This window comes from Callionymus lyra, chromosome 2, assembly GCF_982586985.1.
Source record: "Callionymus lyra chromosome 2, fCalLyr1.hap1.1, whole genome shotgun sequence".
NCBI classification, from domain to species: Eukaryota; Metazoa; Chordata; class Actinopteri; order Syngnathiformes; family Callionymidae; genus Callionymus; species Callionymus lyra.
In genome coordinates, this window is record NC_141819.1 from 17,922,416 (window position 1) to 17,940,928 (window position 18,513).

The window sequence follows — 18,513 nt, forward strand, 5'->3', positions numbered from 1 at the left end:
CCCCCCCCCACACATACACATACACACACACACACACACACACAAACACACAAACACTGTGGACAATGAAGTTATGTAAGGCTGCTATTACAAAACGGAGCAATTGTGTGAGAGTGAAACTCCAGGATTAGTCTCCACACCTCATTTCTGAGCCACACTCCACAAAGACATTCACAACAGTTTACAACGTGCTGACCAGGCCAGGTGTGTGTGTGTGTGTGTGTGTGTGTGTGGTGTCAACGAGTGTGTGAGTTTCAGTCTGAAACAATAACAGACGATATATCAATTCATGTCATGTTGGGATGGTTTCACCTCAGCTCGTCTGTAAGGCAGGAAGTGACATCATGAGGGACTCCAGCAGGATCTTGTCAAACATGGACACACACAAACAATGACGACAACATGGCAAAGACGCAATCCTGTAGCATTATAGCATCAGTTCTAGTGAAAATGACAAATGTTTAAATATCAGCAGAACATTTGAAAATACCTGAAAAAAACATGTTTACAATAAAAGAAGCTATTATACAATAAGATTTGTAAAGAATAAAGAAGTATTATCAACATAATTCTTATGATCTGATTAGGGAAACGCATGAAAAAGGACAGTTAATTAGTTAGTACATTTTAAACAAAAACTACTTAAAAGTGTTCTTTGTATCAATAAAGGCAAAACCACAGTAACCGACTGGACAGGAATGACTCAAAGACTAAAGACTGAACAACTGAAACATCAAGGAACACATTTAGAACACAAAGTTCTGCTGTGGCATGTGCAACACACACACACACAAACACACGTGCAACTCACACACACCTTCACGATACACGGACTCATATCCTACACACACATTTCTCACTCACTGTCACTTCCTGTCGTTGATCCTTTTTTTGGGTCTCATGAAAATAAACAAACGTGTCACAACTTCCCATTATGTCCATTCTAATGTGTGTGTTTGTGCGTTTGTGTGTCCTCTCACAGGCGGCACCGGTCTAAGAACCGAGGCTAAAATAATGGCTGCATTGTGTCCTTCGCCAGGATCCTGGCGAGCAGCAGAGTTGGCAGCGTTCCACCCTCACAGGGTTCACGGGGGTCATTAACGCCGTCACCCGCGGAGCTACTTCCGAGTGACGGCGGCCGAGTCGTGCCAAAACCCAGGGATGATCTGGGAAAAGCGGATGATCAGGTATCGTCTGCACACCCACGAGGAAGGTGAGACTTTGGTGAGCAGAAACTGGACCCGATCGTGTCGGGCGGGCGGCCAGCAGGTCATTGAGGGACACTGGAAAGAACCGAGGAACCTGGAAAAACCTCTTGATGCTGATTAAGAGCCACAAACAAGGAACATCTGAAGATGAGAGGATCTTAAAAGCACGACAAAAGTCTCCGGCGTAGGTTGACGTACAATATTTATTTAGGTTCACAAAAAATGATAAGTTAATTATCAGGTAGTCCACAAATATTGTGGGAATGGTCTCATACAGTCATACAGGGTGGAGGGAGCAACACACGTGAGGAACCGTTGAGGAACAAAGAAGCTGAGATCTCGACCCAAGTGTGAAGCGTGACGATGAACAGAAACCTTGTAGAAGGATTTGGATTTTTTTTTTAATTAGTATGTCGATTCTGATTAACTGTGTTATAAAAAAAATAACAACTAACTCAACCCCTCCTCCCTCCCCTACCCACCCACCCACATCTATTAAAATATCTCAATGAAAAGCTGATAAAAAAAAAAAAAAAGAAAAAGAGAGAGAGAGACCCTGTTTGAAGTGTATTGCCGTGATCAGGGTCCACCCTAGAACTGGACTGAGGACCGGAACCCCCTCAGTGGTATCAGAAATAAGAGGATAATGACTTCAACTCGACAGGGTTTTCCATGTTCAACCTGCAGGTCAGTGAAGTAAAAAATGTTCTTTAAACGACACTCGGGGATGATTTAATCGCCTGCACAGCTGCTTCGACTGGAGAAGATGTCACTCAAACATGAGTTTGTCAACGGTGGTCCACTGAGAGGTAAAGTACAGACCCCCCCCCCCAACCCTCCCTCCCCTCATCCACAGCTCTGGAACGTGAGCTACAACAGATGTAACGTTATGAACACATCATGCAAAGTGTTGATTCTGTTTACAGTCAAATACAGTTCGTTTTTCTTCTCCCTCGACGTCTGAGCTGCTTTGACTCGCTTAGAGAAAAAAACCTGAAGTCCCGCCCACTTTAAGTAAAAATAAACCTCCCCGTTAACCTTTCAAAACACAACCATCAATATTATAAACAATATAATAAAATCGACAATTTCTCTCCCCGAAAAAACAAGTGTACATAGTCGTCTGGAGTCCGTTGTGAGGCTCTCGACTGGAAAAACGTGGATCGGTGTCCGGATGTGGCCTTTAAGAAACAAAAACCTCTACAAACATGTCCGGTGTGTCAGCGGAAAAGGTTGTTTTTTAAGAAGAATCCCTGATTGGCTGAGAGAAGTCAGGTGACCACAGGGTGAGGTAAGAAAAGTCCCGTCGTTGGAAAACGGATCGACAAAATGGAAACGTTAACGTGTGTGTGTGTGTGCGCACACTTTGATTACAAACCGAGCCGCCACGTTCATGCATACACACACCAGATGTGTGAGGTTGTTTTTTTGTTGTTTGTTTTTTCAGTCAATCAAAAGTCCGACGTCTGCAGCAACAGAAAGATGAAAATAAGTCAAAATTAAAGCACGATAATGAGTTTTTGCTGCCTCAAAAAGTCTTTGAACATCGTATAGAATCCTTGGGCGTGACATTTTTAGCTTGATATATCCTCTTCTCTATGCATTTACGTAGGAAAACTAAGAAATATTCAATTGCTCTGCGGTTAGAATTTCTCTGGACGTTGCATTGGTTCACTCCTTCTTCAATTGTCTTTTTTAGCTAGTCTTGGTTTTCGCTTAAATTCCATCTCTTCTCACATCCGTCTCGCCACTTCTGGGAAAAAGGCCGAAGTCTCTTTCTATTCACCTTCCATCTTCCACCTCTCGCCCCCCCACCGCCCCCCTATAACCGCACGCTCTCATCCGGGGGTGGGTGGAGGCGTGTCCGTCCGGCGTGGCCCCTTCATCTCTCCGCCTCCATCGCTACGCTAGCTTTCTGCTCCGCGCCCGTGTGGGGGTTGACGCCCGTGGGCCAGGCGGGGCACGGCTGCGTGGGGGGCTGCCCCTGAGTCCAGAGTCCTTGCGACGGTTGCGGCGCGTTGGGCATGTTCGGTGAGATCCCCCAGCCGCCCACCTGAGGGGGCGGCGGCGAGGTGGCCATGGCCGCCGCCATGGGGCTGCCGCTGTTGAAGCTCTCGGACGCCTTCAACCGCGAGAACATCGTCAGGGCGTCCGGGAAGTTCGGGGGCGTCGCTGGTGTGTTGGCGGGGGTGCACATCTGAGGGGGGAAGACAAGAAACATTATTTACACACGGTTTTCATGTGATGTAACAGTTTAACCACCTTCACTTCACATTGTACAGCAGTTTAAATATGAAAACTTGTTGTTACTAAGTTGGTAACTCAAATGATACGAATAAGCGAAAAGTTTGTTTGTTCAGCGTCTGCGGTACGACTGGGCATCGCCAGTGTCTTCTTACACTCGAAAATACAACACTTGCCAACTTACCAGTCTGCAAACTTAGGCAAACTCTTACTTAGTAATCACACTGCAGATTTGGTTTCTAACATTTGAACCTCACTCCCCCTCAGTGAACCCATCGCCGCGGCAGCTGCATGGATTTTATCTCTACTACAAATGCTTTTAGTCACGCCAGGGTTTGTCTGGTTCTTATTTAAGATGTTGTTTTCTAGTGGCATCAAGATGTGTACACGAAATGTTACTTTTGCTCTCTGAGAAACATTTAAGTCATTCGATACTGACTGGATCTATGAACGTGTGGAAGTGTTCTTTGACTGCGTGATCGTCCTGTAAACTTCCCAGGGAAGGTCAATGAGGAGACCTTTTATGAGGTACTTTGTTTTGTTATCTAGCAGGTTGAAGGTTCACGGTCTACTGCAAACTGTGGACTGGAGTTTGCGAGCAAACACGGACCATGACTCTGTGTCTGCGAATCTTTGTTTACATCCACTTCCTCATGGATACGTGAATGTGAGTGTTTTTAAAGGTGACTAACATCAACAGTGCTTCAATCTGCTCAAACCTGCTCCGACCTTCCATCTTTGTTATTGTTGCACTGCAGGAGTGTCCTCAGTGACACAACCCAAACAATAACACAGAACACATAACAGTGCCAACTCACAAAGTGCCTTCTATTGGACACGAAGGAGGTCTCTTTTCGCAGGCATGTTTAGGTGTATGAGGTTGGCCGACCGTAAAGTTAATGTTGAGAGAAATAAAGGTTTCTGTTTCCACGATTATTCAAGTCTAACGCTACACATTTCAGATTTAGATTTCTTTCAACTACATCGATGATCATTTCTTTCCCTGAACCAAGCAGCTCGTGGGTCAAAAATAACTCTCAGAAGCAGAAAACTTTCCGAGTTAATTCTAATCTTAAGGCGACAACAAAGTCGGAAGCTTTGTGAATGTTGCTAGGAAACAGTACCCCTGCTTCTCTCCGCATCCTTCACACACTCTGATAAAAACAGAAATAATACGAGACAAGAAAATCTGCAGTGTTTTGAATGAAGTGGCGACTAGATTCCAGAACAGGTGTCGCATCAAATGCCATGGAACAGGTTTGCATAACAACCCCAAAAAAATAAATAAAGGCAGAGACACCAGCTGTGATCTCGTCCAAACGATGTCTTTACATTCCTCAACCTCCACCACACCCTTGTGACTCCCTTTCCACGGAGATACACATTTCTTAGTAAATGTCTTGTGACGTGAACAATTTTCCAACAAAATCCGCTGAAATGTTTCCGGTAATGAGGCCGTGTCAGAGAAAGAACAGCTTTGATAAAGTGTTGCTACGCTCTCACAGGCTGATAAAAGATGTCTGAACATTGGCAGCATTTATATTAACGCTCGTGTAGTCATGACTGTGCTCAGCCTACTCAAGATCACACTGAACTCCGGCAGACATGTGCCCTTGAGGAAACAGAAGCACAGGAATGCCATAACCTCCCCCCGACTGTAATAGGACCACCTTGCCCTCTGCGACTGGCAGGTCGGCCCTGCAAAGTTACCGAAGGGATCTGGATGCGGTCCGGCCAAATCGCGAATCTCATCGTGGCACAATGTTATGAAAGGTGAGACGGTCCACTGTGACAGGAAGTGCTGGCTCATGTCTTTGGGAACCGCTTCCTGTGGTAAAGTGATACCGTGGAATGTCCCGAGTGCCCTCTGTGATCCTGCTCCGTGTAGCAGGAATTGGAAGGGAACAAAACAATAGAGCCCTTGGAAACAACAAGGCTTGATCTGAACAAAGTTGACAAAGTTCACCTTTAAATAACATTAACATACGCTTGTATAAACAGTACGAGAAGAGGATGAACCGCTCGTCAAACATGAGATAAAGACAGAGCTATCAGGCATGATGGGAAAAGCTTAGACATGTATCAACATAACACAAACAACTGGCTTCTGTCTCAACAGAGGTTGTGTTGTATGTGTGCTGAGAACGAGGGGGGACATCCGGTTTTACAAAGTGAACTCAATGTGGAAGTTCAAAGAGCTGCAGTTCATGGAGTGTCCACTCGAGACTTGCTGCAGAAAGACCAGCAACCATGTACAAACCAGCAAAAAAATATATATACCAATAAAAATATAAACAAACTTACAGCAAGGTTCTGGCTAACTAGTTTTACATAGGTCAGGGAAGGCGAGGCTGAGTGACAGAACTGTCTGTGTTTAGGTGTTGGCTGTGGTCCATCTAGCCTGTACATAAGTTACCAAATAAAGTTATTAAAACTAAAGATTGCCTCGTAGCATTGTTAGTTAGAAACGCCACAATATTTATGCACTATAGATTTAGACGGGTGACGTCACAGATACTATTAAGCAGCCTAGTCTCAGATTAACCCAGCAAGACACGGCCAGAAAAGAAGCAGCCTGGATCAGCCTAAGGTTCAAATCCAATTGGCTCCCGACAACACCTCGAAGGTTAATATTTCATTAGTTGTCGGCTGCTCAGACGGGCCTGTGCAGACAAGACGAGATTGGAGTCTGGAGAAGCGCTATCAAACACGAGCCATCAGACGTCTGTTTATCTTGATGCAACCGTCGATTTACAATTCCGCACAAGTGAGGAGTGATTAATGTCAGGTGCAGTTACGGTACACTGTGAAAGTGTCAGCGGGGTAATGGCGAGGGATAAAGTGGCGCTCGGAGACTTGGGTTACGAGTCTCTGAGAACGCAGTGTTGTAATCCGACTCAGTTCAGGGAGGTCTCGCCATTCACTTCAGAGATCTACAGTCGGAAGGGGCAGCAGGTTTGTGTTCACAACAGAGCCGACGGAGAGGCGTCGCCATGGAGACCGTTGTTATGAGGAAGAAATGGCACTCTCCCGTTGATGGGATGGGACCGTGCGGTCGGAGCGAGGCCGACCTCCTCCACCCGTCCGCCGGGCCCAGCGTGAGGAACGCATGGCTGACCAGAAGCAGTCGCTGTAAACACACCATGATCGAACCAGGTCGTCAGAAACCATCGTGTTTGTGGATAGCTGTGTGTTTGTCCACCAACACAACTTATTTACAGACACACAAACCACATTCCTGATCTTAATCAGTGTGTGTGTGCGTTGAGTTTTCATTGAGCATCATTCCACTAGACACTAAGGAAATCTAAACCTGATTATTGACGTTTCTTTTCGTTGTTTTGTTATATTTAAATATGATTGTATTTCAATGGAACTGTAAGGAATGGTCTTCGCGTCTCTTGTCCAATCTGTGATTTGTTGCACCAGTTTCACACAACAGTTGCACTCGTTCGCAGCAAAATGTTCCGACAGCCTCGTGAGGGTCGCAAATTCCACCTGGTGCCGCGCCGACATGCAAAACATTCCGTCCGAATCTCTTAAAAATCAAGAAACAAAAGTTAAAAATCACGTCCGTACTGGTCTCTTCGGCATTTACGTCACGAGGAGTTTAAGAGGAGTTTAGGTGATTCATAACATCAAACAACCTTTTGTGTAACTCTGGGTGTTTTGGGCAAGTATGAGCGAACTTTTAACGATAGATGCGATTAACCACGAACCTGCTTCGTAACATGCGCTTAATGAAAGAGAGCACGCAAGCATTACCTCCAAGGAATAGAAGGAGAAAAGACTTTAAGAAAAACAACAAGGCTAAAAGTCAGTGCAGAGCATGTGACCTTTAATAACACATTCACATACTGATTTACTGAAATGAAAAACCTCACAGTTCAACGGCAGGAATTCAGCAAAACAAACGTCTTTTGAAAGACCGAATGAAAAGAAAGTATGTGTGGCGAGGTTGCTGTTGAATTAAGAGTTATTGATGTCAGGGTTGAAATCCACAATCGGACAAAGGGTGGAAAGCAGAGAAAAATAAGTGAAATTTGACAAATGAAGGAATAAGGTGAACAGTAAACATTTTGCTTTAAGATAGTTTGGTGCGTTCAATGGCTTTGAAAATGCTTTACTAGTTTAGCAAATATCTAACTCCCAAATACTTCATTAGGAAACTTCATTTCAGCTTTTAGAACAAACCGAAACAAGAGTATGAGAGACAAAGGTATTATGACAACGAATGACACCACTTTGATCTCTCAGAGGACGAGTGGAAATCATGAAGTTTATTCTTAAGACAGAAGGAAATAGATGAAGTGTTTGTTGAGGAGGGCGCCAGTTCATGTTTAGGTTGCAGACACGTGACAGGAGCCTTGAAAAGACGTAAATAGTCGTACTCAAACTTAGACAGGTGCTTGTGGGTGTTTCTGTCAATTTAAGTGACCCCTACAGAGCGACCCATCTCATAACTTGTATCTTTCAACCTCCAGCAGATGAGCCTGCTTGAGTGAGAAGATTTCATACACACTTGGCTGGACTGGCTTTCCTAATGCCTGGTAGATTATTAGCCCAAGCATGATGTGCGTTATGTTAGTATGGATAAGAGGAAGAGGAGTAGAAATGCTTCTAAAAGAGATAAATAAGAGATGGACAGCAGAAGGTTGGAGAATGGGTGCAGATGGAAACAAGTGTTCCGTTGTGCCGTCTGCAGGACTCGCTACAGTCAACAAGCCAACAATAGTTCAGCAGTCCACTCTATCTAGATTGGAAAGAGCAGTAAAACAACTGTGGCAAAGGTTAGCACTAGGAGGTGGAATCCTTTTATGATCATGAATCACTTCAAAATGGAGGAAGTGTGTGATTTATTTATGAATTGTTTTGAAGACACAAGAGGTCTTTATTTACAAACATGGCTTGTTACGACTAGTTGGTTTCAATTTTATTTTAATCTTTGGAAATGAATAACTGCATGTCAACGTTGGATGCACACAACACTCAATGTTAGTAACAAATGGTAACTATGCACCGTTCTCTGGAGCCATCATTTCACTGTAGACAGTTGTGAGAAGTCACTGCTATTTAGGAATCAGCTTAAGAAGATGTCAACATAACCACAAAATGGCATCAGTGTCAATCAAATCAAATCTCTCCAAGAACGTAAGTGTCTTTGTTTCAGTTTTGTGGTGTAATGGTGTTAGTTAGCTCAAAACAAGGAATAAATAAATGTATATTCTTTCTGTATTTTTGTCTTTGTATCCGTTTATTTAACCCGTCAACCACATACATATTTTACCCCTTCTGTTTAAGATAATTTACGTTTGTATTTTATTGTTTTGTTTTGTTCATCCAACAAGTTTGAGTCATCATGACTTTCTGAACGTTATGGTTCAAATAAATATGGCTGCAGTCTCTGGTAGTATCAACTCTTTATCACTTCTTACTAAAAATGTCGTAAATCTTCTCTGATATCGCTCACAACTTCCTCTGCTCCACTGTGCTTGTTTACATCTGTGGTTCATTCATTACGTCACCGAAACAGTTTGACCCACTTAGAACAACCGAAAACTATCATCTAAATCATAATCTAGGGCAGTTAATAGAAACATAATTTGATGAAGTAATTTTATCAGCACAGAATAAAAACGAATAATTCTTCTTGCTAATGTTTAAAATCAGTCACATTGACATATTCCTGCTTTATTTTCCATCTGTTCTAACTGGAAAACATTTTGGCAGGAGAGTTCTAGACATCACAAGAAGCTCAAACGAAACATCCATTCCATCACCGTCTCCATGTCTGCCCGTAACATGTTAGCCTTCTGTGACTCCCACAAGCCACCCGAAACACAATCTTAGCGCTCATAAACACATCTGGTCAAAGAAGATGTCTCACAGATTCCAGTTGCTCAAGTTGCTCGAGCCAATCTTTGTGTGTGTGCACACATTTAGAGTGTGTGGTTAGGGTTCTGGGAAGCGATGCTCCAGGAAACATGGAGGGCAACATGCTGGAGCATGTAGGACATAGGGCTAGTCCTCTTTAGATGTGGCTGACACACACACACATATACAGACACACAAAACTTGTGCGGATTATCATTGAAACCAAAGACACACAACTGGTAACACGCCCATAATTTAATACTGTACACGCATTTATGTAACCACAACAAACACATGTACCACCCAACCTACTATATTTATGATCAAGTAGCAAATCAATATACTTACAATGACATATTATCAATCTATAATTTAGTGGCAAAGCTAGTTAAGTTTTACGTTTGGACTTACAACAGTATTTAACCAAGTGAAGTATTTGTAGACTAGTTCAAAAAACAGGTCGCAGATGAGTTTTCATTGTAATTGTGTTGATAGAAGAATTCCGGAGTGTGTATCAATGTGTGGATATTTCTTCACTATCGTGAAACTGAATTGTTGTTTACATTGAGGAAAGAGTCTTCTCATGATATCATCGTGAATATTCAGGATATTTTCAGTTGCAAAACACAAGTCAGATCGAAATAGTTTTTCACACTTCATGTTTGAATTCAACAGAAGAAATGTTGTGGTAAATGGAAGATGATTTCACACTGAATATTTACATGCGGTTCAACATCCTGTCAACGGCACTTCAACAATACATGCAAAGCTTTTCCTCGAAGTCGAGCTGAAACCGTTTGATCTCACACAAGGTTTGTATGTTTAAGCCACAATCTTCAAAAAATGAATATTGTGGCTTCCTGCTGATGCGGCTGAAGATAGAAATACTGAGTTTTGTTGCAAAAGAAAAAAACACTTTTGAAAAGGTTTGTTTCCTGGTTGCTAAATTGGGTCATCTTGCGGTGCTGCTGATAGATGATAGCACACAACAACAAAATGGAGTAGAGGGCAGACAATTTAAACATAATGTAACTCCTAACTTATCAAGGTTAACTTTGGTAAACGTGGCAGGTTCAATAACTAACCGGCAAATTAATGGCACATGCTTTCAGACAATGGAGCGTTTTGTTTGTGTCCCAGCATCATTTATGACTTGATCATAAAAGCTGTTACACATACTCTCTAAGAGATCACTGGACTGGCAGCTCTGTCTTAGTACATCATCAACCCTAATCCCACGTGAGGGCGGGTAGCAAGTCTACTCCTCAGACCACGCCTACAGCAGACAGTGGTGAGTGTAATTTTGTCACATGACATTGATTTATGAAAGTAATTATACCTCTGCTCTGGGCGAACCGCTCGTCTCATCTCACCAGGATCTTCCATGGAACGACTTGGACTCAATGAACCCGGGGCATTTAAAAAAAAGAAGTGCTTGTAGCTGCTATAACTTGAATCAAAAGTCACCTCCTTGTGTGCTCGGCTACATATAAAGTGAAAATCTTGGCAAAAATGTGGTTTCCTCCCACTTTTCTTACTGGCATTAGAGCCATGTTGGGTGGTGCAGTACAATTAAAGTGAACTATAAAACCATTTAACTTGATGCAGATGAGGGGTCGGAGCAGGATACACTCTCAAGACGGGTGCGAGCTGAAAATAAGTGTTCACACCGGAAAGTATACAAGTATATTGAGCCCCACATGGTCTTGTACTTTGTGGTAATTTACCTAGTTGATCTACTAGGGAAATAAATTTGGTTCAAACGGGAAATAAAAGCTCAGAAATTCTCATTTGTTGAGACTGAACTTGTGTCATGAGGAATATCATCTGGTTCACACACACAGGCACTAGATTTGACTTCTAACTTGGACAAAAAATACCATTTATTGTGAGACACTCAAACAAGGAATGTCATTTTTATGACTTTCACTGGCTGACATTAAAACAGCCTTTGTCAATCACATGACTGAGATCACATGTTTCCAGACAGAAGGGGGAAGTCAAGGAGATGTGCAACTTCCTTGTTGCTGGTCACATGAACGTTCATAGACAGATTTATACTACTAAAGAGGGAGAACTTTGTCAAGAAATAAGCAAATAAAACTACATTTCCCTACATGAATAAAAGAAACAAAAATAGTTTATCCAAGTGAATGATTTGTTTGTGATGTATATGATGATCAATGTTTAATTCAGTTGATAGATTAGGAAGTGTGATGTCCTTACTAGACTGGCTTGTTCCCGACTAGAGCACCAGCAACCGATCAATAGCAAATCAATGACAACTTGTTATGAAACAAGGAGTTTGTATTGATATTAAATCCACGAGAAAAAACTATTTAGTCTTTGAGCGCAGCAAACATTTGTTCAACTGATGATATTTGAAAGACATATTAGGAATAAAAGACTTTACGTTGTTAAAAAATGTAATATTAATTATAACATTTAATATTTTATAAATAAACTAGTGAATATAGAAAGAAACATGCGAGAGAAATACTGGAAAAAACAAGTAAGACAAAATATTGTTTTTAAACAAGCGAAGAACCAAAACAACTGAAACAAGCATAATATTTAGAAATGGGATGAGACTTAAACACCTAGAGGTGTCAACAAGACTCCCAAACAGAGTTTGCATATGAAGATCAGCATCATGACCTACTTTTCCAACAGTAGAGCACGAGTCAGTAAATGTTTTTTTAACTGTGGACTTATGAACTTTCTAGCTTTGGACATCGACAACCAAAACAAATGTGTATTTCAATTAAAATAACCTAACAACAGAAAGTGTTCAAGAACACCAGGTCACACCACTTTGATGGCAAATGAACCGACACATTAATTTACATTAACACGTAAAGTGAAATGATGCAAGTCTAGTCTCTTTGTGCCTCTTTGCGTTATTTACTTTAATCTTTTTTTCTTTATATTTTCAATTTGTCACCCCTTGGCTTTGTTCTTTTTATTTGCCCTTTGTTCTCATTCTTGTTTTTATGAAACTATTGTCTACTGTATACTGGAAACCAAATTTCCCGAAGAGATCTCCAGAGACATTAATCAAGTCTGTCTATCTACCACACTTCAGAGATAAGTAAAGAGCACCACTGACACTGGCTGAAGAATAATGTTGGGTTTTTTTTACATAAAATTGAGGCCTTGACAATACCATGAACTAGATTTGTGAAAGTCTGCCCACAGTCTGAGTGACCTAGATGCATGTTAACCTTGCTGTACTGCCAACAACTGCTCGGTGCCATTGTGCTCGGGGAGGAGCCTGCAGCTACAACCTGAGGAAGTTAGTATTGTAACACAAAATACTGACAGGACGAGTATTGGAAATGTACCCTTAAGACAAAAACAAAGTAGATGCCAAAGAGCGATTTGTGAAGGGATCAGATATGAAAACACACACAACCAGTTGTCCTCGTCTGTTTCACAATCACAGATGGGGAAGTGGGTGTGGTTTGCTGGCTAAATGCAAATACGTATTTTCTTTGTTGATGATGCAATATACGTTGGGAAAAAAAACTCTCAAATACAGATTTTGAGATTTACTTCTGTTTCTGCTCCTCTGATCCCGTCACACCCAGACGGGTCATAGTTTGAACATGTGAAGATGTTTTTGTTTGTGCTTGGATCAGATGATCCAGTAATCACGAGAGTCATTTTTTTTCTTTACACAAGAGTTATGTCAAAACGGAAAATGCTCTGCTGCTTTTTACAAACTAAATGTTTATAAAAACACACATTTCAAAAAATAAACCGTCTCAACACCCAGCACAGGCTACAGAAATCCCAGCAGCAGATGAGCTGTGACAATATGTCTACCTACCACTGACACCAGTGGGTTCTAGAGGGTGAACACAGCAGAAACAAAAGGTTCATGTGCTGCCCAAGTGCCGCGCGGCTGCTGGTGTTTTGTAATCCAGACGTGAACGTGGCAACGGACACCCTTCACTGAACACCGCATATCTCCTGACATAACCGGATGAATTGTGGCAACTAAAGGGCTTCATGTTGGAAATGTATCAACGGGAGAAGAGAATAATTTCCATAACCAAAACAGATCGTCATCGTAATGATGATGAGTTCTTCTCTTGTGGTCACAGTGTGAGGATATATTTTAGCTGTGGAATGAATGTGATACTTGTTTTAGTCAAATGATTATGGTGTATGATTCAACATGCTAGCGAACGTGCTAATGTAAATGAATTCACAAAGGTGTTTCAGCAAGAGTAATAAAAACAGAACATCCATCCTTGAACCTAAGAAGAACCTATATTCTTCTCTCTGTGTTTGTTGTCAAATTACCTTAATTTTTTCGCTTCTTTACAATAGAACTTTCTTGATTTGCGTTCCTTTTTTCCCCAATCAACTCCCTTCCTTTTCACTTTGTGCAGAAGGAATTGTGATTTCCACATATATGGTTTGAGCTAAAAATAGAGCATCAAATAGCACCTGCCTTGCTGCAACTGTGTAAACAACGTAGATGATCGTGTGACACGGTAGAGGTTATGCTCATGTGACCTCTGATTGATCAACGTTGTAAAGTTGTGGTTAATTTAATGAATAATGTAATTTTAAAACATCTTTTCAAGATAACGGGTCAGTCAATGGGGATTACATGACTAGATTAGGGCCAGAACTAGATTCAGCAAAGTAACCGTAATTTTAAACAGCTGAAAGATCACAATGGCTTGTAGAGCAAAACAGTCTTAATGTTAGTAGAAAACCATAAATAAAGAGATTATCAGTGTCATGTATATATAACATTTAGACAAAGTGGTTACTGTGACGAAGCCTACACTTGTGTGGCTTGTTTTCTTCCTGGTTACGTTCCAACCTCCTTAAGGAAAAAAAAAAATAAACATGGTTCTCTCTTCATGGGATTCAAATATTAACGGTGAATATCTACATTCATCCAGTCCTCACACACAGGCTCTGTTTCTGTGCTGCAGCTGCATGCCAGTGTTTATTTCTGGAAGCTCACAACATGGCCGACATGTGCTTTGTTATTGTTAGTACAACATCATCCCAGCTCGTCTGGGTTGTTCCCCCTCCAACCACCCCCACCATCCACCCAACACAACAAGACCAACATTTCTATGATCACTTTCATACAAATGATGATGTAAAAATGTGTTTTTTTAAAGGTCTTTTTTAGTGTGTGTTTACCCCTCCTCCTCCTCACACTCACCATTTGATGATGATGGCCATATGGAATATTTGTTTCTTGAAAGAAGGCACTGAGAGCAGTCTAGAAGAGAAAGAAAACAAAAAACACAATCACAATTTGCTTCCCCATTTTTTTGGTTTGTTATTTCGAATGGAAACATCACGTGAGTCGCACGAGTTGTTTTTTTTTGTCGAGAGTAAAACGATGACATTCACTCCAACATGAGATCTTTATTTAGGCTGGCTCGACACACAACACGACGGTCATTGCGTAAGAGTACTCTGGGCCTCGGATGGACGCCGCTGTCATGTGTGGGATTATGGGATTTAATCCCAGTCCCTGGAGTCTCGTCGAACCGTTGAGTTTAGCGACGGTTTGACGTTAAAACGGCTTCACTTTCCGAGGCAAAAATCACCCTATGCGGTACCTTCAACAGTGAAGCAAGCGTCGACATGTTTATCGTGTGAAAAAGTGGAATAAAAAGAGCGTTTTTTCAGAGGAGATGTGGCGGCGGTACCTCGAACTGCCAGTGTGCCGCCTGCAGGAGCTGCTTCGCCTGGTCCGCCGCACAACCCGCCGTCAGGACGAACTGGTTAATCATGACTTGATGTTTGAGTTCATCCATTTTCCACGACACCCGTGTCCTGGTCTCGGCGACTTTTCGAACCTTCTTCGTTTGTTGTTTTTTTGTTGTTGTTTCCTTTTTCGCTCGAGTTTTGTATTCCGCCTGGTTCCCTCACTCGTCCACCATTACAGCCGGTCTGGCAAACACAAATATTTACTGTAGGAGCGGCGAGGGGGGGGGCGGGGTTTACGGCTGATTGACAGTGAGGGGGTTAGCCAATGGCGCGCTGCCATCAGCGGTGGGATTTGTAGGCTGTCACTCGAAGGGTCTTGAGTCAGCGAACAACATTCTCCATTTTTAAACACAGGCGACTTAATAACGAGGAAATATTCGACGGGGAGACGGATGGGTCCCGCAAACCGTCGAAATATATCGAATAATCCACCGCGTTAGTGGTTAAAAAGCGGAAGAGAAACGTGAGCTACGGTTTGTTTTGGACTACAGGTCCCATGAATCATCGGCGCTTTGTTTGTAAAAAAGCACCGGAAGGCAGAGGGTTTTTTTTTTTGTGAATGACGGCAGACTCTGTCCAATTCCCGAGCGCGCTGTGTCACCATCTTTCCAAATATGGTGAACAAAATCCACCATCGCCAATAACATCGCTCGAAGTTAAACTGGGGACAGTCTGGCTTCGACTCAAGCGTCGTGTCTCGATCACCCCATTATTGTCCTGCGTTATTATAGTCTTTATTATCGTATAATTATTACCCATGTTTATATTACGCATTATTAATGTCCTGCGTTATTATAGACTTTATTATTGTATAATTATTACCCATTTTTATATTATGCATTATGAATGTCCTACGTTATTATATACTTTATTATTGTATAATTATTACCCATTTTTATATTGTGCATTATTAATGTCCTGCGTTATTATAGACTTTATCATTGTATAATTATTTACCTTGTTTATATTATGCATTATTATTGTCCTGCGTTATAATAGACTTTATTATTGTATAATTATTTACCTTGTTTATAGTATGCATTATTATTGTCCTGCGTTATTATAGACTTTATTATTGTATAATTATTTACCATTTTTATATTATGCATTATTAATGTCCTGCGTTATTATAGACTTTATTATTGTATAAGTATTTACCATGTTTATATTATGCATTATTAATGTCCTGCGTTATTATAGACTTTATTATTGTATTATTATTTACCCTTTTCTATATTATGCATTATGAATGTCCTGCGTTATTATAGACTTTATTATTGTTTAATTATTTCCCATGTTTAAATTATGCAAGACAAAATTCATTTATTATTATTCATGTATTTATTATTATATCACAGTGTAATAAAGACTCGATGCATATTAACTCTCTCGCTGCATCAGAAAATAACGTATAAACCTGATGCAATGCAGTGATAAAAGATTACGAAACACTACGTTAAACTATCAAGGAAGCTGTGTGTGTGTGTGTGGGTGGGTGTGTGTGTGTGTGTGTGTGTGAGAGAGAAAACGAGCCCATCGATTGAGACACGCCGCGAAGGATTGTGGGTAAACATACAGTGTAAACATTGAGGTCTTTATAGAGACACGTTTGTAGGAGCGTCACAGAAAAGTGTACTCTTTGACAACAGTGACACCTGTCGGTTATATTGAGGTACTGACGATTGATACGTCGACGAAAAACCTAAACCCAATGATTTTTGCCTTTTATCACCTTTATTCGTTTGACCTATTTACTATATTTATAGACTGCATTTTCATAGGACTGGATTTGCGTGTTTTATCGAGATTCATTGATGAATTGGGTTGAGTTCTGCAAATTTTCCGGCTAAATAATACAAAGTAAAATGGTTAATGATGCTCTTAAGAAGACCTGATGCTACTAAGATCCTCCTTCATTTGACTTATTACTTGTGTGGCTGTACTGTATGTGTGCTCAGAGGCAACAATTAGAACAGCTGCTCAAACATTTGTGGCTCCCACAAGCAGAACAAACCAGGAGAGTCTTTCAGGATCAAGGCTCCTTGACGGGGAGCAGCAGCTGGTCTGACATATCTACAAGTTTCCCCATTATCCGTTCTAGGTGTCCTGCCACAGCGGTCTTTCCCTTTCTCGTAAAAATAGAAGAGTTTATCCCTCCGAGACATATTGGCCCATAAATGGTCTTTGGAGTAAACTATAAAACGTAGCCGAATTAAATACCCTATACTAGAGACTTTATTTAGCAATAAATAAGCAGCAACATACCTAAATTATGAATGTTAGTCTCCCAATTAAATCTCTTGGAGTTATGGTCCTGATTTCGAGGACTTAAACAAATAAATATCTACTTTAGATTAATGTTAACACGCTCTGAAAGATGTGTATTTTACAACACAAACAATGGTTGTTATATATATACAATATATACCTTTAAATGCCCTAGTCAGAGATAGTTAAATGTCTCTCTTGTGTAATTTGTGGAATAAGTGTATAATAATAGTACAACATATTCACCCATTGTATAATAACGTAAAGGTGAACAAATATACCTCTTATGTCAGACAGTATAAAGTATAATTTTGTAGTTCAGAGTTTTCTGTAACACTCACTGTATCCACTAGGGGGTGGTGTTTCCTGTCAAATCCACTTTGTCAAATCCATTTTCAGAAGAGAAATTACACCTGTTACCCTTTCTTAGCCTCTTTTTTGTGCTTCAATAAGAAGTAAAGAAGAAGAATTAAAATAACTCAACTTTAACTGGGGAATAAAAAGAAAATTATATATGCCAAACTTAGAAGTAATATTCCAGCAAAATGTAATGTAGTGCTGGGTTTCATTCTCAATAACCATGCTGCTTAATAATCTACATATTTATGTCGTGAACAACTTGCTTTTTCATTCAGAAGTCTTTTGAATTTTAAGCGAAAATTAAATGTCAGAGCTGAGACTGTGAAGTGGAATCATAACAGGATACTGCACAACACACATTTACCAGCTTCACAGACAATTATATAAGAATGTGTGAAAATCACTGATAAATTATTGAGGTAATCATTTTATTCACATTGTTCAAAAAAGGTCCCTTAGTTTCTAATCGCCCATCATCAAGAGCACTATATAATAGTATATACTATATAATCTAATATATTGTATTAATCTGTTAATGTGAGTATGACACATAAAACCAATAACCTGGTGAGGGACAGCCTTTGACCAAAGACAGCTTTGAAGCGAATATGACATCAAACCAGTGGCTATAATGGCACTGATGTCAAAATGGTTTTACTCAACTTTGGTCTAGTTTGGATTAAAGCGAGATGTAGGGGAAAAAACAGTGAAAACAGGCTCATAAAGTTTCAGGATCCTTTCACTGTACGTCTTTTGGTTGTTTCACATCAGTAGAGGGGAGCAATGCCAACACACGCTTATCAGC

General features: G+C 40.8%; 1 protein-coding gene across 1 annotated transcript; it reads right to left on the reverse strand.

The window, feature by feature from the left end:
- Positions 1-1,393: 1,393 nt before the first annotated feature.
- Positions 1,394-15,276, reverse strand: ubald1a (UBA-like domain containing 1a). The gene is made up of 3 exons (XM_087783795.1): positions 15,020-15,276; positions 14,524-14,583; positions 1,394-3,405 (listed from the first exon to the last, which is right to left on the reverse strand). Exons 1-3 carry the CDS (start codon positions 15,125-15,127, stop codon positions 3,091-3,093), a joined length of 483 nt encoding a protein of 160 aa, XP_087639921.1. The 5' UTR covers positions 15,128-15,276; the 3' UTR covers positions 1,394-3,090.
- Positions 15,277-18,513: the final 3,237 nt, after the last annotated feature.

Excerpts from the sequence above, each read along its gene's own strand:
- ubald1a (XM_087783795.1), bottom strand. The coding sequence starts at position 15,127 with ATGGATGAACTCAAACATCAAGTCATGATTAACCAGTTCGTCCTGACG. Across the intron at positions 14,584-15,019 it reads CGGCACACTGGCAGTTCGAG|ACTGCTCTCAGTGCCTTCTT; the intron begins GTACCGCCGCCA and ends TTTCTCTTCTAG. Across the intron at positions 3,406-14,523 it reads ATGGCCATCATCATCAAATG|ATGTGCACCCCCGCCAACAC; the intron begins GTGAGTGTGAGG and ends TTCCCCCCTCAG.